Raw genomic sequence first — 27,824 nt, forward strand, 5'->3', positions numbered from 1 at the left:
GTACATATGCAGATATACATTCATATGTGTAGTGTGTCTATAAAGAAAAATCTTAAAGATTTTTTCAACAATCTCATGTTTAAATTTTCAGAGCAGCTAACAGATTTCTTTTGCCTCCTTAAAGGTTAGACCTTTTACCCTTTATATACTGCACATTCATTCATACTGAAGTCATCATGCAATAAAGTATGGTAGATCTTTAAGAAGATCCTCAATTACCAAGACATATGCAATAAGATGTCTTTATAAATACCTCTCCAAAACAAAAATACATTTAAATTCTTTAACACAGAAAATGGTTAAGCAAGATGGCATAAAATTTATTGATATTTTCTTTTACTAAGGCACATGACATAGAAATACTGCGGTACAAAAATGCAAACTTCTGCATATGAGATTTAAAATATAATCGCATTCTGAAAAATAGAAATAAAACTCTTTTGCTCAGAAGATTCAGCTTTTAGCCATTTTCTTCTTTTGTACCAGTTCAACAAGCAACTTGTATCTTGCCACACACTCTTCCTGCAAAAAACAAAAAGACAGTTTTTATCTTTTTAAAGCATGAGCTATGATTTAATATCTTCATATTACTTCTACTGTACACATTCTCTCTTGTAAAATCAGTTAAGTTGTTTTAAAAGTAGTTTTACTATTTTAAAAAAACGTAGAAAAATATTCACCCATGTATTGAGCTTTCCAAAGGCAAGGGCAATCTACACATAATGAAAAGTGGATTACAAAAAGAATTTTCAGATTGGGGTTCATTACAGATAACTGATGTTAGAGACCAGAGACAAATAGGAGAAAATTTGCCTTATAGTGATAGTCTCTTTCTTGACAGTGTTTAGCAGAATAATTATTAAAATAGGGAAGTAGCACAGTTTTGTAATATTGTCAACAGTGTGTCTGAAAAATGATTTTCTCGCTCTTGGGGTTTGTCTACCTTGGAAATTTACCAAAATAGCTATCCAAGTGTAGACTCTGGGACAGCTATTTCATAAATTTCCAAGCACAGACAAGCCCTTACCATCACTGTAATGTAGCAAACCCATCCTAGAATGTGAATTGCCAGACAATTTTGAGATCTAAAAAGACTGTTTCTGGAACCCCACCCACATTTCCTCCTCCCTAACATTGAACTTTTTGTGCAAGTAAGAAGATGATATCCTGCTGTTTCAGGCATCAACACTGGATTGCACTGCAAATTGAACTGTCACAAATACTGGGTTCTTACTGAACATAACCAGTGACGAAGTAGAAGTCACTGATAATGGACACATTGCCTCTGTTAGCTCTGCCCAGGGCTTTTCTTCCATATAATCTAGTAGGTTTATAATTTCAGCTTCTCCATATGCTTTTGCTTCACTGTCTGGAAATTTAAGAACAGCCATACTGGGTCAGATCAAAGGTCCATCTAGCCCAGTATCCTGTCTTCCAACAGTGGCCAATGCCAGGTGCCCCCGGGGGAATGAACAGAGCAGGTAATCATCAAGTGATCCATCCCGTCACCCATTCCCAGCTTCTGGCAAACAGAGGCTAGGGTCACCATCCCTGCCCATCCTGGCTAATAGCCATTGATGAACCTATCCTCCATGAACTTATCTAGTTCTTTTTTTTGAACCCTATTATAGCCTTGAACTTCACAACATCCTCTGGTAAAGAGTTCCACAGAGTGACTGTGTGTTGTGTGAAGAAAAACTTCCTTGTATTTGTTTTAAACCTGCTGCCTATTAATTTCATTTGATGAACCCCTAGTTGTTGTGTTATGTAAATGACACTTCCGTATTTACTTTCTCCACACCAGTCATGATTTTATAGACCTCTATCATATCCCCCTTAGTCGTCTCTTTTTCAAACTAAAAAGTCCCAGTCTTATTAATCTCTCCTCATACGGCAGCTGTTCCATACCCCTAATCATTTTTGTTGCTCTTTTATGAACCTTTTCCAGTTCCAATATATCTTTTTTGAGATAAGGCAACCACATCTGCACGCAGTATTCAAGATGTGGGAATACCATGGATTTATATAGAGGCAATATGATATTTTCTGTCTTATTATCTATCCCTTTCTTAATGATTCCCAACATTCTGTTTGCTTTTTTGAGTGCCGCTGCACATTGAGTGGATGTTTTCAGAGAACTATCCACAATGACTCCAAGTTCCTTTTCTTGAGTGGTAACAGCTACTTTAGACCCCATCATTTTATATATATAGTTGGGATTATGTTTTCCAATGTGCATTACTTTGCGTTTATCAACACTGAATCTCATCTGCCATTTTGTTGCCCAGGCACCTAGTTTTGAGAGATCCTTTTGTAGCTCTTCGCAGTCTGCCTGGGACTTAACTATCTTGAGTAGTTTTGTATCTTCTGCAAATTTTACCACCTCACTGTTTACCCCTTTTTTCAGATCATTTATGAATATGCTGAATAGGACTGGGCCCAGTACAGACCTCTGGGGACACGATTTACCTCTCTCCGTCACTTATATAAAGAAAAATTATGACATCTAAATTATTCTAGTATACTGGAATATTAAATAGGTTATTGAGCATTATGACACATGCATCAGAATTACTTCTTTTAATGGTTCATTCAGCAAATCTTAACTGCAGAAGGTGCTACTGATAACCTGCTCTGCTCACATTTTCAAACATTCAGTCACCAAATGCGACCATCGGAATTGTTGAAAAGTACAATCTACATTCCTCCAGCCTTTCACGTTTTTAATTGTGGGTAAAGACAGGTACTTTAGAAGAAATGGCAGGCAGTTCAACTTAATTTTTCCAACACAAAGCAAAAAATTAAATTAAACAAAAATAAAGTATCAATAGATATGGTGACAATACCCTTTGAGTTGGGCCCTTTAATCCAGTCTGTCACTATCAGATAACTCAAAGACCTCAGGCTGGTAGCTAATTGGTAGGAAAAGCCCTGCCCAGATGTCATATTGCTTTATTATTAGTCTAATTCCATACAAAACATTGACCCTACCTTGCTTTTTCCTGGGACGCATTTTGCTATCTTATCCCAGCGGTCTGATGTTCCCTTTGGATTCTGCTGTAAGGCTAGTTCAAGAAGTTTCTGTTGATTTTGAGTCCACAATTCTTCGGAATTGTGGCTTCTCTCTTTTTTTCTGTTCTCATCATCGCTATATTCATCCTGTTCTGTGTTGTTAAAGTCTTTCTGACGCTTTCCCCTGCATTTATCTTCTGCCACCTCTTTCATCGTTGCTAGAGTTATTTCAGATGCTTTGGCTGTTTTTCGCTTGCGGTGTCTGGTTTCGCTTGTCATGGTCTCTCTGTGATCTGCTGGAATAACCATCTGTTCTGGGTCACGATTATAGTTCTCCTCCTCCTCCTCCTCCTCCTCATCTATTTCTCGCTGCGTAATTATATGGTCTGGCAAATCCATGTTGGTTTTGGCATTTCTGGAATTCTGGGCCAAGTTTCTAAGCTCAGAGAGTCTAACAATTCCTGTTGGAAATAACATTATATGTAAAAACCACTGAAGTCAAATGAAAAGGGAACTGGGTGGTGACAAGTGATCTATAGCTGAGAGACAGAGCAGGGAGAGCCCTTGTGGTTGAGAAACCGGGTTACAGAGTCCCCCAGAAACTAAAAGAACTGCAGAGGCAGAGGTTGTGGCATAACCCCCTCTCAGTGGGCTGGTAGCCAGTCAAAATGAGTGTAGGAACAAGCAAAATATTACAGGAGTTCTGAGGCTCTCCTCTGCTCGAGCATTTCAAAATGAGAAGAGCAAATTTCCGGATTTCAGAAGATTTTAAAACTTTTTTTTTTTTTTTAAAAAAAGATCATTCTACCTGGAGTAATCTGCCAATGACAAATTCATCACCTTCAAACACAGGCCAAAATATATTTTGGGCTAGATCCACAAAGAGGACTTAGACTCGGGGTTACAATGCCTAACGTTAAGTGTCCTGCCACCCAGTAGAAGCCTCAGCTCCAAATTAGGTGCCCAGGCTTACTATACAATGCATGAGGAAAGTTAGGTGCCTGACTATAGGATTCATAACAGCCAAAAAGCTGAGTAGGGAGTGTAATCAGGCGCGGACTCACCCCTGCGGCGCCTCCTACTGGTCGTCTCGGGAATTAGCTCACCAGTCACCGGAGCGCCCTCTGCAGGCCAGATGTCCCGTCTGTCATTGGCCCCCGTGTCCCTCGCGGACCCCGGTGTCCTTGGCTTGGGTGCTGCCCCCCCACTCTCTCTCTGGGTCTCCCCACCCAGGGGAACCCCAACCCCCTATCCCCACCTTGCCTCAGTGTAAGGCTACTGCCAGTCACCAACTAGCCCCCATTCCCTGGGGCAGACTGCAGTGTATGCCACTCATCACTGGCAAGGGGGGTTTGGCCTGCTGCCTTCTTCCACCCTCAGTACCTCTATGGGCCTAGAACCTCCGAGAGGGACCGAGGGACCTGCAGCCGAAGAGCCCAACGTGCTGCCCCTATCCCTTGGCCGCCCCAAGCACTTGTTTGCTGGGCTGGTGCCTGGAGCCAGCCCTGCGGCCAATAAATGTTACAGTAGATTAATCTTTCCAGGAATGATGAAAGTTTACAATTTTCTAAAATTCTCCAATCCTGCTTATTTCTTACCTCTCCCAAAGAAGATTGGAGGAGGAAAGGGGTAGAATGAGATTGAAAGATGTGGGAAGGCTGGGGCATCCAGTGGATACAGGATGAACAAAACACCTGGGTTCAAGTCACTGCTCCAAATCAGGCAGGGGATATTTGAACCTGAGACTTCCACATCCTGGGTGAGTGCTCTGAGTGCTAAGGGTGGGGTGTGGCAACACCACCATTTTTTGTGAGAAAGGGCTTAGGAGAGGGTTCACAGCTATGAACCCCAAGTGGAGATAGGCACCTCCCACTGGCCTGGAATTAGGTGCCTGACTCCCGTTGAGGGATGGGGCTTTGGCCCTACTCCTCTGCTCAGCATTTCCGGCTGGCTAACTTAGGTGGCTCCTGTAGCGCTCCAGCCCTGAAGGGGTTGGAAAAGCCCTGCAGAGGGCTGGGGAAAGGAGCAAAACCCCGGCTGATTGGCCAAGTGGCTGCAGCTGCGCCCAGGCCCCAAACAGAGCAACTTGGCCTTATAAGAAGGCCAGGGCAGCCAGAAGCTCAGCAGTCTCTCCTCTAGCTGTGGAGGGAGACAGGCCTGGCTGCTGGGGAAGGTTGAGAGGTACCTGGAGTGAGGCAGGGCTGGGGAAAAGCCAGAGGAGCAGGGGAGCTCCAGGCTGGTGACTCCCCAGGCTGTAGGGTCTGGTTCTAGGCCCATAGAGGTACTGAGGGTGGAAGAAGGCAGCAGGCCAAACCCCCCTTGCCAGTGATGAGTGGCATACACTGCAGTTTGCCCCAGGGAATGGGGGCTAGTTGGTGACTGGCAGTAGCCTTACACTGAGGCAAGGTGGGGATAGGGGGTCGGGGTTCCCCTGGGTGGGGAGACCCAGAGAGAGAGTGGGGGGGGCAGCACCCAAGCAAAGGAACTATTAAACAATAACCCACAGAAATAAGCAAGGGTTAAAATAAAATAAATTGGAATTTGGCAAGGGTTGAAATAGCTTCCCAGCCCCAGAAAAAGAAATAAAAAGCTTTACAATAAATAAAATAGGAGCAACTTGACATGGGGTTAAATGCATTGTTAAAATTCCTGTACTGTATTCCCCAAGCCTGTATGCCTTTGTCTGTCAGTCATCCTAACTGCAAACTCTTTAGGGCAGAGATTTATCCGGGTTTTTTTGCATATCTGAATTGACTAGCACACTGAGGACACCATTATAATAAATAAATAGAATAATAATACCCTAGAGAGAGCCTTTACACAGCCACCACTAAAGGGGAAGACTTCCTCAGAATGCCCATCAACCTTGGTGTCTGCTGAGAGTAGGAGCATGGAGCTTCTACAGCCAAGACCATAAACATCACCTTGAAAGCTGCAAAATGGCCTATACATTGGAAACCCACCATATAAATAATTTGTTATTAACCGCATTGATTAGGACTTAGGGTCACACACCTGGAGTATGTGTAACAGATTCCTTCAGTTGCTTGGTCTTCATGGTAACCTGTTTTTTAAAAAAAGTCCAAATTAAAAACTGCACTGTTAACACTAGATTATTCATTCAGGCTTTTAAAGATGTCATGAATAGCTTACCCCCAAATACTAACATTTTAATATGTACAAAATATTACCATGGTATCATACTAATGCTCTTCAGCGAGGTCTTATTCAGCAGGCCATACCAGTTTTAAATTGCTAATAGCTGATTTTTCAGGCTTAGTCTGAAGGGGAAAGGCAGGGGAAAAAACAGGGGTAACGTCATGGCAGGGGCCTATTATAGACTTCCAACTCAGGAAGAGGAGGTAGGTGAGAACAACAACAAAAATATCCAAAACACAAGAACTGGCAGTAACGGGGGACTTTAACTAGCCAGACATCTGTTGGAAAAGTAATATGGCAAAACACAAAATGTCCAGTAAGTTCTTGGAATGTAATGGGGATACCTTTTTGTTCCAAAAAGTGAAGGAAGTACCTAGGGAGCAGCCATTTTAGACTTGATTCTGACTAATGAAGAAATTGGTTGGAAATCTGAAAGTGGAAGGCAAGTAGGGTGAAAGTGATCATGATATGATAGGCTTCATATTTCCACAGAAAGGAAGGAATGAGAGCAACAGAATAAGGACCATGGACTTCAAAAATACAGACTTTAATGAACTCAGAGAACTGCTGGTAAGGCCCCATGGGAAGAAAATCTATGGGATACAGGAGTTCAGGAGAACTGGATGTTTCTCAAAGAGACAATATTCAAGGCAAGAGAGCAAATTATCCGGATGGAAGGAAATATAGGAAAAAAATAGTAAGAGGACAATATGGCTTCTTCTTAAGCTCTTTAATGATCTGAAAATCAAAAAAGAATCCTACAAAAACTGAAAACATGGACAAACTGCAACGGAGGAGTACAAAAAATAGTACAAGCATGTAGGGACAAAATCAGAAAGGCTAAAGCACAAAATTAGTTACATCTAGCAAGGAACAGAAAAAGCAGTAAGAAGGCTCTATAAATACATTAGGAGCAAGAACATGCTGAAGGAAAGTGCATGTCCACTACTTCGTAAGGAAGGAGTCCTAATAACAGAGGACATCAAGAAGGCTGAGATGTTTAATGCCTATTTTGCTTCAGTCTTCACTAAAATGGTTAATTGTGACCAGATGCTTTAAACACAATTAACAGTAATAAAAAGGGGAAAGGAACTCAAGACAGAATAGGGAACAAACAGATTAAAGAATATTAAGATATTTAATATTTAATATTAAGATAAATATTAAGATAAAGATGTATTCAAATCAGCAGGGCCTGACAAAGTTAATCTTGGAGCTCTTAGGGAATTAGATGAAGCAATCTCAGAACCATTAGCAATTAACTTCAAGAACTCATGGAGGATGGGAGAGGTTCTAGAGGACTCAAGAAGACCAAACTTAGTACCCTGCTTTAATTGGGCAAATTGGACTCAGGTAAATACAGACCAGTCAGCCTAACTTTGATAGCTGGAAAGATACTGGAACAAATTATTAACCACTCAATTTGTGGACCGAGAAAAATAGGGTGATTAATAATAGCCAATATGGATTTGTCAAGACCAAATCATGCTGAACCAACCTAGTTTCCTTCTTTGATAGGTTATTGACCTAGTGGATGGGGGAAGCAGAAGACATTATTTATCTTGATTTTAGATAAGCTTGTGACGTGCTCCCACATGACTTTCTCATAAGCAAACTAGGGAAAATATGGTTTAGATAAAGTTATCATCAGGTGAGTGTACAATTGGTTGACAAACTGTACTCACACTAATTATCTATGTTTCATTGTCAACTAGGGGCTGTCCTTGGTCTGGTATTATTCAAAATTATCATTAAAGGCTTGAATAATGGAGTGGAGAGCATGCTTATAAAATCTGCAGATGACTAGCTGGGAGGGGAACAGGATAAAATTCAAAAGGACCTCAATAAATTGGAGAGAGGTTCAAAATCAACAAGATGAAATTCAGTAAAGGCAAGCACCAAAGTATTACACTTAGGAAGGAAAAAAAATCAAATGCACATCTACAAAATGTGAAATAACTGCAGAAAATGATCTGGTGGCTATATTAGATCACAAGTTGAACATGAGTCAACAATTAGATGCAGTTGCAGCAAAAAAAATCTAATATTCTGGGATGTATCAACAGGAGTGCCATATGAAAGACACTCCTGGTAACTATCTCACTCTAGCTGGCACAGGTGATGCCTCAGTTGGAGTACTAGGTCTAGTTTTGGGCATCCCATTTCAAGGAAGATGTTGACAAATATTTAAGATTCCACAGGAGAGCAACAAAAATGATGGAAGAATCAGAAAACCTGACCTATGAGGATAGGTTAAAACAACTGGGCATATTTAGTCTTGAGAAAGGACAAATGAGGGGGAACCTGATAACAGTCTTCAAATACATTAAAGGCTGTTATAAAGAGGATGGTGATCAATTGTTCTCTATGTCCACTGAAGGTCGGACAAGAAGCAATGGGATTAACCTTGTGGAGTCCAGAAGCCACGAGCTATATGATCATTCAGGTGCACTTCCCAACCCAGTAGTGAGGCATCTGTAATGAGTTTCTTTGTGGATGGTGAGGAAACAAAGGGAACCCCTTTTGTTTCCCACCAAATGAGGGATCTGAGGACACTCAGAGAAAGTGAAACTCATTTATCCAGGGTGCATCTGCTTGAGCAGAGACCATCCACAACCAGAGGCCCTGGAGGTGGAGCATTGCAAAACATGTCACATAGGTGTAGGTGGTCATATGGTGTAGAAGGACGACGCAGGACAGGACAAGCAGCTGCAGGCCGAGACAGAGTTGGACAATGAGGTCGCTGATTGTAAGGAATCTGTTCTCTGTAAGTATGCTTTGTCCAGAACTGAGTTCCGATTTGCTCTGGTAAACTCTATAACTTGCGGGTGGGTGGGGGGTTAAACTGGACTTTTCTAGATTTACCTGAAGTCCCAACGAGTGAAAAAAGTCGAGTACTGAGAAGACCACTATCTGTACCTCCTGATACAATTCATTCTGTGAGCAGCCAACTGTCAAGTTAAGGAAATACCAGGTTGCCTTGACAATGCTGATATGCTGCTATCATGGAGAGCATCTTCGTAAAAACTCTCAGTGCCTCCAAGAGGCCAAAGGGAGAATTCTGTATTGAAAGTACCCTCGGCCCATCGTAAAGCACAGTAATCACCTGTACTCTGAAGGAATGTCTATATGGTAGAAAGAATCCTTCAAAATTGAGGGCCACAAATCAGTTGCCTTCATTTAGGGAAAAGACTACTGAGGCTGAGTGGGTCATCCTGAATCTTAACTGGTGTATGAAGACTTTCAGCTGTCTGTCTGAGATACAGAATGGGTCTCCAGCCCAACCTTCTTTTTGGAGATGAGGAAATATCTTGAGTAAAAGCTTTGTCCCTGTCTTGAGGAGAGACAGTCTCTGTCCCTAGGTGAATTAAGGAGTCCACCTCTTGTTTGAGAGGCCTCTTGAGAGGGGTCCCTGAAGAGGGACGGGGAGGGGAGTTTTTAAGAGGGAGTAGAAAAAAAATGGTTCCAAAACTTCCATAACTGTTGTTCTTCGAGATGTGTTGCTCATGTCCATTCCATGTTATCTAACTGTGTGTGCTCGCCACATGCACCGGTGCTGAAAGTTTTTCCCTCAGTGGTATCCATAGGGGACTAGCTCTGGTGGCCTCTGGAGTGGCGTGCATATACATTGGTATTAGGGGCACCACTAACTCCCCCCCTCCGTCAGTTTCTTCTTGCCAGAACGCCCAGGGAAGGAGGGCGGGTCATGGAATGGACATGAGCAACACATTGAAGAACAACAGTTATGGAAGGCTAATAGCCATTTTTTTTCTTCGAGTTCTTGCTCACGTCCATTCCATGTTAGATGACTCCCAAGCAGTATCTCCAGAGGCAGGTAGGAGTTCGTGGATATGTTGATTGCAACACAATTCTGCCAAAGCCAGCGTCATCTCTGGCCTGCTGAGGTTGTGAAGGTGTACACTGAAAACCATGTTGTGGCCCTGCAGATATCCTGGATATGTACTTGTGCTAGGAAGGCTGCTGACGATGCCTGAGCTCTAGTTGAATGGGCGTACAACCCGTGCCAACTTGTAGCAAGTACGTATGCAGGTAGTAATCCAATACGAACGCTTTGAGAAGACACCAGGAAACCTTTCATCCTGTCAGCCACCACAGCGAAGAGTTGAGTCAATCTACGGAAGGGCTTGGTATGCTCTAAGTAGAATGTCAGAGCCCACCTGACATCTAGCATGTGCAAGCGCCTCTCCTCATTGGACATCTGAGACTTTGGGCAGAACACCGGAGGAAAATGTTCTGGTTAACATGAAAAGGTGGGCGAGGCAGGAGGGCGAGAAGAACTGCAGGCATAAGGAGTGGGGAGGGGTCCCCACTTGCTCTGGCCCAGGGCCTCACAAACCCCCAATTCACTTCTGCTTGCAAGTTTTCTTCCTTTGTTAAGACTCAGTATGGGAGGGTTTAGGATTTTTAAAATCACTCAAAATTGCATCTTCCAACCTCATTAGGGCTAGACTCATGCTCTGCTTCCTTCAACCTCAGCTCTATAAACCTTCTATAAAAGTTTAGCTTCTTCTGCCTGTTGGGCATGATCCCACCAGTGCAGTCTTGTTCTCAGCTGGTGCAAGATTGCAAGTTGTTGGGACTGTCTATAATGGTATCATGAGCATAAGGGTAAAGGAATTTGTAAGAGGGATTGAAGGGGTTGTAAAATGTAGTGTATGTGGTATTCCTTCTGTGGAGTAGGCTATGTGTATGAATGTAGGGCAGATGTAGGTACCTCTGGTTCAGTACAGGGCAAAGGAAGAGAGAAAGTATGTTTGATGGTAGTCTTGGGGGATTGTTATATCTTATGTTACACAATACTGTTCTTAATTGACAATCTAATAGATTTCTGATTTTTGCTTTCCCCTACAGTCTGTAACATAAAACATTTTCAAATATAATTCATGCAGATGCTGCTATACTGAATTTAGTACTAGACTGGGTCAGTTTAGTGTTTTAAGGACAACATACCCTCAGTCTTGCAAGGGCCAGTAAGTACATACAGTAACTCCTCACTTAAAGTCATCCCAGTTAACGTTGTTTCATCGCTGATCAATTAGAGAACATGCTCGTTTAAAGTTGCGCAATGCTCCCATATAACGTTGTTTGGCAGCCACCTGCTTTGTTTGCAGAAAGAGCAGCCCATTGAGCTAGCTGGTGGAAGCTTGAAACAAGGGTGGACCGGCAGCCCCCCGCATCAACTCCCCGCTCCCCTAAGTTCCCTGTGCGGCAGCCACCCAGCAGGCTATCGATTGCCAGCAGTTCAGCTGTCCCTCCCCCCACTGCCACGTGCTGCTCCTGCGAGCCTCCTGCTTGCTGTGCGGGAGGTGAGGGGGAGAATTGGGGGGCTAAAGTCAGAGTGTCCCCCTCCCCCTGCTTACCCCATCTCCATAGCGTGGGGGGGACGGGGACCGGATGGACATGACAGGGCTCAGGACGGAGGGAGCTTGCTGGCAATAGCTGCTGTCTCAACTTGCTGATCTACTTAAAAAGGTAATGTAATTAGAGTGGGGTCAGCGTACTGAAAGGGGCAACATGCATCTCTCTCTCTCTCACGGTGTGGGAGAGTCTCTGTCTGCCATGCTGTCTCCCCTCCCTCCATTTGTGCTGGCTTGTAGAGTATGAGGCTGCATTAACAATGTGTTAACCCTTGCGGGCTCAGCTGTTCTAGTTCATCATTTAGCAGTAAGGCATTCCCTGGGAAATATTCCCACCTATTCCACCCTCTGACTCCACCACCTCAACCAAGCTTCACAATCATCATTGCTGTGTACAGTATTAAATATGTTTGTTTAAAACTTATACTCTGTGTGTGTATGCATGTATGCCTTTTTTCTGGTGAAAAAAATTTCCATGGAACCTAACTCTCCCCCCCCCCCCCCCCCCCCGTTAACATTAATTCTTATGGGGAAATTGGATTCGCTTAAAGTTGCATTTTTCAGGAACATAACTACAACGTTAATCGAGGAGTTACTGTATTACAATTGTTGTCTAAATCTAATTTTGATTAGCCATTACAGACCAGACAAACTCTTCTAACAGTGGTTTTGTGATTTAGGCACTGGAGTGGGACTCTGGAGAACTGTGTTCCATTAATGACTATGCCAAAGACTACCTGTGTGATTTGGGGCAAGTAATTTAATTTCTCTGTGCTTCAATTCCCCATCAATAAAATCATAATTCTTTAACTTGCAGGGCTTTTGCAAGGATAAATCCATTAACACACATGAGGCAGTCAGAACCCATGGTTTAGAGCATCACAGTATTAAAATACCAGTGATTACAGTATTAAAAGCTTGTGCTTTTAAAATGTAAATATTATATGCAGTGAAATATAAAACACATATTAAGAAAATCAGGACTTTTAAAAATAGGTTTTCTAGTGGCAAAAAAACAAAACAAACCCAATAAATATACTTTTATTTATGGATCATTCCATGTCTAGATGTTCTTCCTAATCATAAACTAATGAATTTAGTATAGACCTAGTTTGTATATTTTGAAAAATAAACAACTCCTTTTACAATAAAGCATACAAGTATTAAATTAGTATGCACCCAGGAGCTCAGCCCGAATAGCTCAAAGCTCGTTAATTATTTCATCATCTTTTTTTTTTTTTTTGGACATATGGGGAAGCTTACAGAACTGCAGAACTCTTACCTCATACTGTCAGGCAACATGCTAATTAGTAAAGTCTGCTTAAATCTATCCACCTGTCCGTTGTTTTGCTGCCTACCAGGGCCTTTTTCCATGCTGGCAGCAAATCCCCTATCTATCTGCTATCGCAACCTGAATGCAAGAGATTAGTGACCGCAGAGTCAAGCAAGAATCAGTTTACATCCTCTCAGGCAAGAGAATGATATTACTTCACAAGTATGAAATCTGAGATCTCTTTGCCTTTAATTTAGAAAACCTGCAGTTAATAATCACATTAAAGTGTGTTTTGCATGCCAGACAGTTTTTATTTCCTCTGTTATTTTTACAATTTGAATGCCCTTTGTGGTTACCAAAATAATTTGCTGAAAGGCATAAATTAACATTTTAAACTTTGTATGTGTACCAAGGTAGATCTTGTGTGGCCATGAACTTTATATTTTTATAATGTCATATACCAATACCTTTTCTGTGCCTTTAAATTTAAACAATGCTAGTTGTATTATTTGTAATAAATCTTCATTTGGCAAACTTAATGTTAATTTGATAAGAATATCAGACTTGAAACCTCCTTTCCTAATTTAGGATATATTATTGATTTTCCACAGTTTAAACATTTCAAATGTACAATTTTTCTTTTTGTTTAAGGGCAATTGTTTCCTTAAGAACTAAAACACAGAAATGAGACCTAAGCCTGAAGCTACAAATTCAGCAAGGAAAATGGGTCAAAGACCAGATGTGTTGAGGCTGACAGAGAGCACTAGCACAGGTAACCAGGTCAGCAGGCAGGAACTGTAATTAGAGTAAACTGAACCCAGTTTCCCTTTCATAATCAAAACACTTGATGAAAACAAATCTAATTAATACCACAAGCCAATTGCAGAGAAAATGATTTTTAAAGTTGTATTATCTTTTGAGTTACAAATATAGTCTTATTTCATTATACTGATCAGTTTGAGAGCTCCATTTTGGATGGAATTAAGATGATTTACAAGTCCCACACGAAACTACTAGTTACTAGTTTTAGATAATTAGACACATGAATACATTGAGCCTGGCCTTACCTGGTTTGTTTTGGAGTTTTTGATACACTGGTTGATTAAGGACGATTTTCTTGCGTGATCTTAGAATTACTATAGTAGTAGAAAAACTCCATGTACATCAAAAGACCAAAGTTATAGCAGCAACCAGTAAGGCCATGTAGTTATGGGTCTGTCTATTATATTATAAATCCCTATTTGCAAGGAGTTGTGGGTAAATTATAATATTAAGTTAGACCAGATGCCTATCCACATTGGTCATAGCTGATTCTGGTAATTTTTAATAGTAGGAGAAAAAGCAACTGTGAAGATATTATTGTGTATAGACTTCTTGAATTTAAGAACAACCAAACTACTAAGGCTTACAAAATAACTACTGATCATCAGTGACTGCACAGCTTCTAATTTCACACTTGTGTCTGTCAATTCAGGGAGATTCTTTTCAGTTTTTTTGCATCAATCTAATTAACAGATTGTTAACTGAATCAAGAAAAGAAATTCAGTATGCTCCCAACAAATAAGGAATTTGTTTCTATATTTGTCAGTATCTGTAAACCTTCCTCCATCCATCCCAAGACTTTTTTGGGGAGAAGAGCAGAGTTGTCCCCAACCTCTCACTGTCTGCCCCTCCCACATTTGCCCCTCATTGTCCCCTACACTCTTTGCTCTCAACTATGCTTCAGCTACTAATGTAGCATTGCAGGGTTTGAAGTGTTTGCCCCTCTTAGGGTGACCAGACAGTAAGTGTGAAAAATCAGGATAGGTGGTGGGGGGTAATAGGAGACTGTATAAGGAAAAAAAATGCAAAAATCGGGACTGTCCCTATAAAATCGGGACATCTGGTTACCCCAGCCCCTCTCAGCAGGCTGTCTTTCCCGCTCGTAGCAGGGTAATAGTCTGTAGCAGGATGGTAGAGTCTGCATGGGGACACAGGACTCCTCTGATGAGTCATATGATGTTGTATGCTTAAACCCTGCATAAAAATATAAACCCTATTAAGTCATAGTGGCAGCTGCATCTTCACTCCCACCAGGATATGCATCTGAGAGGCAGAAGGAATTACAGGCCAAAGCAAATGATACTTGGCCAGAAGACCCTAAGAAAAGCCAAGTTTGGTAAGAAAGCTTAGGGTACGTCTCCACTGGAAACGCAATAGCAACACAGCTGCAGTGTAGACATTTACTACAGCAAAGGAAGGGATTCTTCCGTGGCTGTAGTAAATCCACCTCTCCACGAACCAGTAGCGAGATCAATGGAAGAATTCTTCTGTTGACTGAGTGGTATCTACAGCATTGCTTAGGTCAACTTAATCACATTGCATAGGGCACAAAATATTTCACAGCCCTGAGCGATGTAGTTAAGTCAACCTAACTTTGCAACATAGACCAGCACATAGGATATAAAACTCAGTCTGTTATTGTTATCTGTGTCATCAGTAAAGCCAAACCACAGGAAAGGGAATGTTTAAAGTGTGTGTATATTCTGTTTACAGCAGGATGGAAAACTCACCCGCTTACATTTCCTGTCCCTTAGAGTGCAGGAGGAGAAAGCTCAGGTTTGAAACTAGGGCTGAAGACACCCTCTGTAATAGCAAAAACAATGAGGAATCCTTGTGGCACCTTAGAGACTAACAAATTTATTTGGGCGTAAGCTTTCATGGGCTAGAACCCAGTTCATCAGATGTATGGAGTGGAAAATACAGGAGCAGGTATAAATACATTAAAAGATGGGAGCTGTCTTACGAAGTGTGAGGTCAGTCTAACGAGACAATTCGTTTAACAGCAGGATACCAAGGGAGGAAAAATAACTTTTGAAGTGGTAATGAGAGTGGCCCATTTCAGACAGTTGACGAGAAGGTGAGAGTAACAGTAGGGAGAAAATTAGTATTGGGGAAATTAGGTTTAGGTTTTGTAATAACTCAACCACTCCCAGTCTTTATTCAGGCCTAATCTGATGGTGTCCAGTTTGCAAATTAATTCCAGTTCTGCAGTTTCACGTTGGAGTCTGTTTTTGAAGTTTTTTTTATTGAAGAATTGCCACTTTTAGGTCTGTTATTGAGTGACAAGAGAGATTGAAGTGTTCTCCTACTGGTTTTTGAATGTTATGATTCCTGATGTCAGATTTGTGTCCATTAATTCTTTTGGGGTTCTCCTCAATGGCCAGGTCAAAGGCCTGGAATGAGAGAACTTGAATGGAGCAGAGCCTGCTTACAAGTCTTTTCAGAGAGGAAATTATAGAAGGTGTAGCAGCTGTGGCTGTTGGAGATGGAAAAAAGGCTGTAGAAGTGCCCCATGGAAGAATGAAGAATGGTTGTACCAAACTTTAGGGGAAAGCTTAAAGACAGTAGGTAACACAAGACATTCCTATAAGAGCAAAGGGAAGACAAGCCTGAGGGACAGGCTCAAGATGGGAGAGTCTCAGCTAGGACTACTGGAGATACTTTTCTGAGGTTTTGTGGAATCAGACCTCGGCAACAGGAGGGGAGGTGTTGTTGAGACTCAAACAGCTATCCTAAGATGAGAAAACGGAGGTGCAGCACCACTGGCTGCTAGGAAGGAAGTTTATCAACTGTTATTACACCACCTCTTTGACAGCACAGATTTCAAGTGGCTGAACCATTTAGGATTATCCTACCTTACCTTGATAAGCAGCAAGGTATGAGCTCCCTTCCCCTGAACTCCCTCTAACCACATTTTGGCCAAGGCACTGAACAGGGATGACATCATCTCACTGCAAGGTGAGAGCTCACAACACATATGCTCACAATGCTCAGGTATCAAAGATGTTGTCTAGCAGAACCAAGGAAGAGTACTCTGCATTTCTGATATTTCTAAGCAGGGTTTTTTTTTTTTTTTTTTTTTTTTAAATAAAAGCCAACTTTTCAGGCAAAGAAATAAAGGACAAAAGCCCAATTATTTTTTTAAAAATTAAAATTTGTTTAAGACTGGCCAAAAGCATATTATATGATCTATTGTGTCAGGATGATAATTATTAACCCCTTCCCCCCCATGCACACACGAACAAAAGCCAACATACAAAAACAAACACTTGAAACCACAAAAAGACTAAGTTAAAATAACGTTAAGGATCTGACATGTTGACAAAAGCCAGACACACACTCCTTAAATCACTTCATTCTGCTTAAGAATTGCAGTGGAAATGAGAATCTCACAACTGTTTGGTATTACAAATACCACCACCACAAAGGAATATAAGATGACCTACAAAGTGGGAAGAAAAAATTCTGCTGGTGCTCTTTTTTTGCTTCTTTTTTATGCATCATGGTCAGCGCTTTTGGGTTTTCTTTTTTAACACTGCAAATACTAAGTTTTTTCTACTGTTTTTGCTAAAGGACCTTTTGTTGACTATATAGACTGGGATGATGACATCATAAAACACTGAAACTTGACCAGTTGAAAAGAGGGAAGATTTCTAGTTGGATTATTTAAAAATACCTTTATTTTTGTTAATACCTATTTAGCCAAGCTCCTGACAAACACCTGAAAGCAATCCGCAAAGAGTCAAATACAGTAGTTTGCAAGCCCTACAAAGAATTCTCTGCAAAAACAGGTAAAACAAGACTCCTGATACTTCTGGGCAAAAAGTAAGCAAGAATTATTGTAAAAATCTCAGGCTCTCTTGATATATTATAAAGAAAAAAAGCCCACACTAAGTTCCTTCTAAGCAGCGTGGCCAGGGAGAGATGCCTTTCCCCTGGCCTGGTGCTGCCATGGCAGGGGAGAGGCACCTCGGCCACAGCCCCAGTGCTGCCGGGGAGAGGTGCCTCTGTGCCAGCCCTGGGCTGCTGCAGTCAGAGAGGGCTGTGGAGAGTTCTCTCTCCCAGCTGCAGCCTGCACCTCAAACCCCTCATCCCTGGCCCCACCCCAACGTCTGCACCCCCTGCATCCCAATCCTCTGCCCCAGCCTTGAGCCCCATCCGACACCCTGAACCCCTCATCCCCACCCCAAAGCTCTCACCCTCAGTCGGAACCCCCAACCTCCCACAATCCTCTGCCCCAGCCCTGAGGTCCACCCCCTTCCACATTCCAAACCCCTAGGCCCACCCCTACCATACATCACCTCCATATTGGTGCACATAACAAAATTCATTCCGCACATGGATGTAAATAATTAGGGGGAACATTGCACACTATTATTTTTTGCTTTGAAGACCACATGTAAGAATTCTTGTTCATTCCTTAGATGAGACAAACCCAATGTCCCTCTGGCCTGGATAATGCTAGACTAGGCTGTAAATAAAGACTCCATGTCACTTTTGACAAGATTAAGGAACAACCTAATATCCATGTTTATGGTAGTTCCTAACTCCAGTTTCTAACAACCAAAGCATCAACAGTGGGGGAGCTAATGTACACAGGGCTCCAGGCAATTGCTGACCTGTTAAGCACCATTTCATTGAAACCTGCTCAATGCAGGTCTATGCAATATAGTGGTAAATATAATAGTGATTGCTGGTGCCTGGTGTACAAAAGTGGAGCTGCACCAGCATTAGCGGGAAGTGTTCAGATTAAAGGCTAGTATAGACAAGGCTTACATAAGCTACTTTATTGCTGGGACTATACAGTGGGGTACCTGTTTACTGACCACTCCCGCCTCCCCAGTTCTGGCCCGGGTCACTTTGCAGGAACCCTGCCCTTTTAGCCCCCGTTTGCAGGCCCCTTTAGAACTGGACACAGACTTTCATGTGGATAACATCTCCTTCTGTCTGGGGCTGGTTTAATAACAATAGGGTTACCATCCGTCCGTATTTCCCCGGACATGTCCGGCTTTTGCGTCCCTAAATAGCCGTCCGGGAGGAATTGGTAACAAGGTTAAAATGTCCGGGGTTTTTTTCTCCCCTGCCTCCCTCCCTCTCATGCAGAGTGCGGCTGCTGATTGGGCGGCTGGGCCGACTGACCCACTCCCATTGGCCTTCAGCAGCCAGAGCCCTCCCCTGCTCCCCCCTCCCTCTGTCTGCAGCCCTGTGTAACACACAAACCGACCCAACGGGCAGCGTGTTTTGCAAACACGTGGAGCCAGAATGGTAAGGGGAGTCCGGGCGGGGGGGCAGTCAGGGGGCAGGGGAGTGTTGGATGGGTCCCCGTTCTCCACCTGCCACCCCCCCACCTTGCGTCCCCCCCCATCTGCCTCTCCCTTGTCTGCTGCCCCCGGGTCCTAGTGTCCCCCATCTACTAATGGGAAGACAGGCTGCCCTTACCCTGCCCTTCCACCCTAGCCCTGAGCCTCTCCAACGCCCCAAACCCCTCATCCCCAGCCCTCATCCTCCCACACCCTAATCCTCTGCTCCATCCCTGAGCACCCCCGTACATCATGAACCCCTCATCCTCAGACCCACAGCCCTCACCCCTGCATCCCCTCCTATCTCCAAACTCCCTACCAAACCCCCTCCCCACACACCACCTCCTGCCCTCAAACTCCCTACCAAAGCCTGCACCCCATCCCTTTGCACCGCCTCCCACCCCCAAACTCCATCCCAGAGCCTACACCCCTCACCCCCCCCCGCACACCCACCCCCTGCCCCAGACCGGAGCCTGCACCCAGCACCCAAACTCTATCCCAGAACCTGCACCCTGCACCCCAATCCCCAGCCCAGGACCTGCACCCCAGACCTCCTCCCTCCACCCAACCTCCCTCCTAGAGCCTTAGGCAGGTGCTGGGAGGGTGGGTTCTGGACACCACCAAAATTTCTACAACCCTGCCACCCATGCGAGTGGATAAGGGTCGGGGCAGTCAGGGGGATAGGAAGCGGGGGAGGGGGGGATTCTGAGGGTGGCAGTCAGGGGGTGGGAAGTGGGAGGGAGTGGATGGGGGCGGGGCTGGGGCTGGGGCTTCCCCCCCGTCCTCTTTTTTGATTGTGGAAATATGGTAACCCTAAATAACAAACTCCTCTTAATCCTCACAGTTCCAAAATAAAGTCCATCACCACACAACAGTCCATACTTTGTTCCAGTGTCTTCTCTCACAGCTGGAACTCTTCTGTCCTATTCTGTTTTCACAGCCCATCCTCTCAGCTCATCCTAGCTGGAACTTAGCTTTCTGACACAGGCCTCTAGGCCCCCAATTTGTAGGCCCAAACTCCATCCGGGTTTCACAACAGGAGCCTCCTGCTCCCTACGTTCCAGCTCTGTCACAGCTCCCTTGGTCTTGTGGTCTTCCCTGCAGGAGCCCTTCACACACTCTACAATTTCCTGCACTTCCCCCCTTCTCTGCAGCCTCCTGCTGCTGTTTATAGGGCAATCATCCTGATCTCTTCCAGGTGTGACTCATTCTGTAATCAGGGGTGGCTACCTCCAGCAGGAGCCGCCCTGTTACATACTGGCCACAAGAAATCAATGCTATAGCAGGTATATTTCCAGATCCTGACTCCCCTTGTAAAACATCTCTTATGATTCCTTTTTCCTTGCCAGCTCAGTGCTTACAGGATATATCTTTCTCATCTCTCATCAGATAGCTCAGGGGACAGAGGACCCAGTGGTTCAGTTTCTCTCTCTCTCTCTCGGAGTCTGAGCAGCAGTCTTCTTTCTCTCCCCCAATACTGGGCATGTATAGGCAACATTTTGGGATCTCTCATGTGTGAAAGGCTCTCTATAAAAACATATTTTTAACATACATACATACATACACACGCACACAGAGACACACACACTTGACAACAGATGAAGAAGGGTGTAGAATGTAATCTTTTAGGACAGGTTTTGCATTGTGTAATTTGTTAGTGCCCAGAGATTTTAGTGATGGACCCACTAGATATTCAAAGACAGATTCTAAACGTATTGGTCTTTTTATTCTCTGTCTGTACAGTGCCTACCAGAATGGGGTCCATGACTAGTGCTCCCAGGCACTAAAATAATATAAATATAATAATTAATAATAATGGTCTCTCAGGCAGATTTTTAACAACAATTTTTGTGCAAGTCTGTGTTTAAAGAGTTCTTTTTCACACGTAGTACACTGTCAAACTGCTTACAATAAAATGTATTACTTACAACTCCTGAGTAAACTAAAGCGTCTTCTAATGAGGCCCTCGCTGGCCACTACTATGAAGTGAGAGACACTCCTATCTCTAAACAGAACACAATGTATTTCACTATCTGCAGTATATTGCGTTACAAATTGCTTAGTCACATGCACATCAAGATCCCTATAGCTTGCCTGGATATAATATAGGTTTCTTTAGTTTCTTAATGATAGGGATAAAAATCACCTATGTTTGTTTCCAGTGAAAAGGTAAAAACACTTTATAAACTGGCTTGCAGATAACTCACTGTAACCTATATGACAATTTATGACTATTTGACTAAATGAGGGTTTGGTTTTCAAAAAAAGTATCTTTGCTAGGTTTTAATTGCTGAATACAGAACAACAAGCTCCAAAATGTGCATCAACAGAGTGAAACATTTAAATCTTATTCTCTTTAACCCCTCCAGACTCTTTGGAATAGGATCAACTGAAGAGACTTTTGAATGGTACTCTGCAGACACTGTAGAGCATATACAAGTGATCTACTGCTGAAAATGAAAAATTTTTTTTTATACTTTTCAGGATAACACTTTAAATCCTTAAGTACAGTTTGTTTACACGGTGGTGTGCCATATTTTATATATATGGCACACCCCCATAAAATAAGTATTTGAATAAGGATATTAATTATTTTACACAATACCATTGTTAACTATATTATAGTCTGGAAATAGGAACTGAAATAGTATCAATCTCAGACCAACTGTTTTATCATTTTGTAGAAATATTTCAGTTTAATTAATGGAACCCTCCTGTCTAAATGCTATTAGATGATTCATACTTTTTTTTAAACCTGGTTTAAACAGAACTCACAAATGTCCATTTGCAGTTAAAAGGGGTTAGTTACTACGAACACTAAAACTGGCATTGTTTTTCTGTTATCAGGTTACGGTAGCTCAGGTCTCTAAGCACCAGAATCCCCCATACAGCTGATCAGTTACAGCTGTTAATTGTGGAGCAAGGGACTGCTGACATCTGCTTCTTGCTTAGTTAGTTAATGGTTCACTTCCAGGTCCTAAAAGGATTGCAGCCTCTCTCAAAAGACAATGTTGGACCCCATCTATGTCTGCCTTCTACACTGCCTGTCTTGTTCTGGTTTGTCACTCTCCATACAAAGCAAATCTGAGTGAACTCACATCTGGCACTGATCGACCCAATTCGTGAGCAATCTTTTCCCATCGACCTGGGGTCCCCCCTGGGAACTTAACCATACTTCTTGTCAGCTGGCTAAGGTCCTCTTCTGTCCATTCAGGTGCCTGCAAAACATTTGTAAAACATTTATTATGCTGGGAAAATGAAAAAAATGTAGTTGGATAAAATAGTGAAGACATTAAATAAATTAATCAAATAATGGCTGTTGTAACAATGTAATTTAATACGGTTTCCAAAGCTTGTTAGTTGAATGCTCTGTTACAGAAAACAGTACATAAAAACAACCGTCAGGGAAGGAACTTGAACCATTCAAAATATTTAATATACAAAATGTACATTAGTGCAGTAGACACATTTAACTTATGTCACTATGAAAAAAGCAAGCAATAAAAATCAAAATAAACAATTTTACTGCTTAAAGATTAAACCACAGTCTAAGATATCAACATTTTAGATAATATGTAAAATCCTCTTACGTATAACTGAATGATATATAAAGGAAGAGAAATCTTTAAAAAGTCCTCAATTGAAAAAAAAATACTGAAAATAATCCTAAAATGTTATTTATAAATCTGTATTTTAAAACAGCATGCCCAATTCAGTCAGTTGTTAAAGCCCCCATAATGTATTATATTTTAACATTTTGGAAGTGAAATCTGACAATTTTACATTCCATTGAGAATTTTTTTTTTTTTTAAAGCACCTAAATCCTGTGGCTTCTGTGCACTGTACACGAAGAAAACAGAAAGGAACTGGACATTTTCAAAGAGCAACAAGGCCCAATAACCAAAATATAAAACAATGTTCTACTGTAACAGCATGCTGTAAATCGTAAACAATTTCCTCCTTTATGACAACCATATAAAACTGAGTAAAGCAAGAAAACACTGGTTCCTCAGATATAATTGTCAAATTAATTATTAAATCTTTGTATGTTAAATTGCCTCTCCAAGAACACAAGGCTCTGTACCCAGCCTTCCACACTAGTAAAAGAAGGGACTATTGAACTAAGCATTTGTAAAAAGTAGTTAACCATTTCTATTTTTTTAAAAGAATCCTTTATGATAAATACCTTTTCTAATCACCATTTCTGATAATGAACAGGCATATATCAAGCAGTTTGCATTACAGAGCCATCAGCACAGAACAACAGTCAGAGGTGAGTGACCCCAGGGACCATCTCCACAGCTACAGCAAAGCTTCTCCCTGACACTAATCCTGCCTGTCATTCTCCCACTGTGCTCTAACCACACTGACATCCGCCTGCCGCACTGCAAGCTTAACGGGCCCTTCCTGACTTTTTACTGTCTCCCCCAATCAATGGTTCAAGCGTGCTCTTTTCACCATGTCCAAATGGCAGCTTCACTCATAATCAAAGTGCACTGCCCCTGTTAAAGGGCTTCCCGAAAGGCTCTATCATTTGCATTCATTTGCAAAGCAAACTACTTTTATTCACTTTGTTCTGCTATCAAGAATGTTCCCTGAAGCAGATAAATTGGCATAAATACAACCTGCCACTTAAGAGACAGTAAATAATAGCCAATAGTGGGGAGGATTTTATCAATTGTTCTATTTTGTAGCCACGTAATTCTTTGTTCATCAAATGCTAAAAGCCTCAAAATATTCATATTTATATAGCTTTTAATACAAGCATGAATTCATTATCCGTTTAAATGCAACACACACACGCACACACACACAGTAGTGAGAGAGATATAGCACATACACTACATATACAATAAAGTGGGCATGTATACTAGTGGCTTGTGAAGAACATGCTAAATACAAACCAGGTTTCATTATCACACAGTAACCTTACAGTTTATTTATTGTAAAAGCATACATGTTCTGAATTAAAACTTCTTTATTTACGTATTTCCATAACTTTGGGGTTCATAGAAGTGAAGTTATTGGGTACCTATACATATTCTAGTTTTGAAAATATAATTCCAGGACTATTTATTTATTTTTAAAATAAAAGAGGCTAAGTAGAGAATTTTAATTAATAAGTTTTTCATACGTAGTATAGAACCGCACACACGGAATGTAAGCATTAGTAAATGCAATTTGTTTCAGTAACAAATGAAAATTATGTTTTACATTGATTTCAAATGTAAATGCTTGTAGCACAAAAATATCTGCACAGATGTATCTTAACACAATATTCAAAGCATATCCAAACAATTTCACACAAAAATCAAAGTCATATTTCTGCACTAATAGAAACATTTTAGAGGTAACAAATTGTCTGATATGTTTTAAATTCTTTAAAACCATTTTTTGTAAGATTTGATTCTTGGATGTGCTGCATATTTTAATTCTTGTGTGTAAATGTTACAAAAGTAAACACATCATTTTCCTTAGCTATTTTCATCATATAGGAATTCTAATAAAAACCTACTGTCTACCGATCTTTAATAAACAATACTGATCTTTAAAAAATAAACAAACAAACCTACTAATTATATGTGCATCTATGATACCAATATGTTGAATGTACTGAATGAAACAATTATTTCAATAACATGGTAACTTACAATAATACAATTTAAAACAATAAAATAAAAATAAGGACATAAAATTGATAGGTCTGAAATTCTTTAATAGAGCTTTTTAGGAATCCATTATTAACCACAAGTGCTGTAAAGAGCTTTGGTGAATTTGCAATTCCTCAGCAACAGATAATTGTGTCTTTAGATGCAACAGTGCCTACTATGATCCAACTGCCACAAGCAGGCATGAGGGTGGCCATAGTGTGAATGTATTCTCCCTGTTCTGATTTGGAGCCAACTGTAGCTGAGTCTCAAATGAATGAATAAGCATACAGCTTTGTCACTTAAAACCATGTGTGTCCAATATTACTGAAATACTGGGCCAAAATTCATCTCTGCAGTTAGGTAATGGAAGCTACCACATAGTGAGGGGACAGCTGTTGTGACTACACAAGCATTCAGATTTTGCATCAGAAAAGCCCTGCTCTGGGATTAACTCTCCACACTGAATACAAAATGAAAGTAAACAGAGCTATAGGCCTCAGCTTTTAACTATTGCTGTCGATTAATCACAGTTAACGCACGCGATTAACTTAAAAAATATAATCACAATTAAAAAAATTTATTGCAATTAATTACACTGTTAAACAATCAAATACCAATTGAAATGTATTAAATATTTTGGAAGTTTTTCTACATTTTCAAATATATCGATTTCTATTACAACACAGAATACAAAGTGTACAGTGCTCACTTTATATTACAAATATTTGCACTATAATGATAAATAAAAAATAGTATTTTTCAATTCACCTCAAACAAGTACTGTAGTGCAATCTCTTTATCATGAAAGTGTACTTACAAATGTAGATTTTTGTTGTTGTTTCCTAACTGCACTCAAAAACAAAACAATGTAAAACTTTAGAGCCTACAAGTCCACCCAGTCCTACTTCTTGTTCAGCTAATCGCTAAGACAAACAAGTTTGTTTACATTTATGGGAGATACTGCTGCCTGCTTCTTATTTACAATGTCACCCGAAAGTGAGAACAGGCATTCACGTGGCACTTTTGTAGCTGGCATTGCAAGGTATTTACGTGCCAGATATGCTTAACATTCGTATGCCCCTTCATGCTTCAGCCACCATTCCAAAGGGCATGCTTCCATGCTGATGATGTTCGTTAAAAAAATAATGCATTAATTAGACTGAACTCCTTGGGGGAGAATTGTATGTCTCCTGTTCTGTTTTTCCTGCATTCTGCCATATATTTCATGTTATAGCAGTCTCAGATGATGACCCAACACATGTTCGTTTTAAGAACACTTTCACTGCAGATTTGACAAAAACACAAAGTTGGTACCAATCTGAGATTTCTAAAAATAGCAACAGCACTCGATCCATGGTTTAAGAATCTTAAGTGCCTTCCAATATCTGAGAGGGATGAGGTGTAGAGCATGCTTTCAGAAGTCTTAAAAGAGCAACAATCCGATGCAGAAACTACAGAACCTGAACAAAACAAACAAACAAAAAATCAACCTTCTGCTGGTGGCATCTGACTCAGATGATGAAAATGAACATGCGTCGGTCCGTACTGCTTTGGATCGTTATTGAACAGAACTCATCATCAGCATGGAGGCATATCCTATCGAAGGTGGTTGAAGATGAAGGGACATATGAATCATTAGCACATCTGGTACATAAATATCTTGCGACCCCAGCTACAACAGTGCCATGTGAACACCTGTTCTCACTTTCAGGTGATATTGTAAACAAGCAGCAGGCAGGATTACCTCCTGCAAATTGTAACCAAACTTGTTTGTCTGAGCAATTAGCTGAAGTAGGACTGAGTGGACTTGTAGGCTCTAAAGTTTTACATTGTTTTATTTTTGAATGCAGTTTTTTTTGTACATAATTCTACATTTGTAAGTTCAACTTTCATGATAAAGAGATCGCACTACAGTACTTGCATGAGGTGAATTGAAAAATACTATTTCTTTTTTTTACAGTGCAAATATTTGTAATAAAAAGTAATATAAAGGGAGCACTGTACACTTTGTATTCTATGTTGTAATTGAAATCAATATATTTGAAAATGTAGAAAACATCCAAAATATTTTAAAAAATGGTATTTATTAACAGTACGATTAATCGTGATTAATTTTTTTAATTGCTTGACAGCCCTACTTTTAACATTAATTACATTTACAAATTTAAAAATTCATAGCATTTGCTCAAATTATATTCCTTTAAATGGCTTATTGAAGAATGAGGTCAGTCAAACTCCTCTGCAACCTTTAAAGAGCAACTAAGAATGTGGTATGTTATTTTGCATCACTATTATGTGTAGTAAAAGCAGTTAAATGCTATGTGGTCTCTTCTTTTTTAATAAAAATAATTCCTTCTTCAAACAATAGAAACTAAAAATCAAGTTGTTAAGAACACAGAGTAGCATTTGTTTTCAAGAAAAACCATCTTTTTGGTCTCTAATTTAAAATTATTAATATTTTGAAGAATTACACAACTGCATAGAATTTTATTGATAGACTTGAGAAGTATTTACATTTTAGAATTCACATCAAAGTTCCCATGTTTAAAAAGGATCCATTCTAATTTGATGATTATCAAGAAATTCAAAGGCTGAAATTCTGCCCTTGGCCTACCCCATTGTACACATAAGAATATGTCTACATAGCAGGTGGTCAGACACTGCTTCTGACACGTTTTAGTCCAACCCCTCCCCCCCCCATCCAACACATAGAGCCCTTGGATATGGCTAAACATCCTAAGAACATACTGTTAGAGGTGGCCTACACTGAAAAATTAGTTTGGCATAGGTGTCCCAGGAGTGTGAAAAATCCAGACCTTGGAGACTTAATTAAGCCAACCTAACCTTGGGTCAAGACAATGCAAGGTCAATAGAAGAATTCTTCCATTGCCTGAGCTACTGCCTTCCGGGGATTATGTACAGCCATGGGAGACCCCTTCCTGTCGCTGTAGTAAATGTCTACACTGAAGTGCTACACAAGCACAGCTGCAGCATTGCAGCTGTGCCATTGTAGTGCTTTAGGTATAGACATAAGCTGGCAAGACTAAGTGTATCTGGGGGTGTGTCTCTGCCCACCCATTTTGCAGGATGTAGCTAAAGCACGTGTAGCTGACTTTAAATATTTGGATAGTCTGCCAATGCTTCCTTCCACAATTCCCAGGGCCTGTATGTTCCAGTCCTTCTATCTGCTGACTTCCCACTCGCCTCCTATGCAGAGGAAGCTAACTGC

The 27,824-nt window shown here is 41.1% G+C and overlaps 1 protein-coding gene across 1 annotated transcript in view; it reads right to left on the reverse strand.

Moving 5' to 3' along the window:
- Window positions 1–298: 298 nt before the first annotated feature.
- DNAJC1 (DnaJ heat shock protein family (Hsp40) member C1) overlaps window positions 299–27,824 on the reverse strand; it is a 179,633-nt gene continuing 152,107 nt past the window's right edge. The window contains exons 9-12 of the mRNA XM_054020664.1: window positions 22,043–22,162; window positions 6,028–6,076; window positions 2,992–3,473; window positions 299–522 (exon numbers count right to left, since the gene is read on the reverse strand). Of these exons, the coding sequence (XP_053876639.1) occupies window positions 454–522; window positions 2,992–3,473; window positions 6,028–6,076; window positions 22,043–22,162 (720 nt within the window). The 3' untranslated portion in view covers window positions 299–453. The remainder of the gene's footprint in view (window positions 523–2,991; window positions 3,474–6,027; window positions 6,077–22,042; window positions 22,163–27,824) is intronic.

The sequence above is a fragment of the Malaclemys terrapin genome, chromosome 2 (assembly GCF_027887155.1).
Source record: "Malaclemys terrapin pileata isolate rMalTer1 chromosome 2, rMalTer1.hap1, whole genome shotgun sequence".
Classification (NCBI taxonomy): domain Eukaryota; kingdom Metazoa; phylum Chordata; order Testudines; family Emydidae; genus Malaclemys; species Malaclemys terrapin.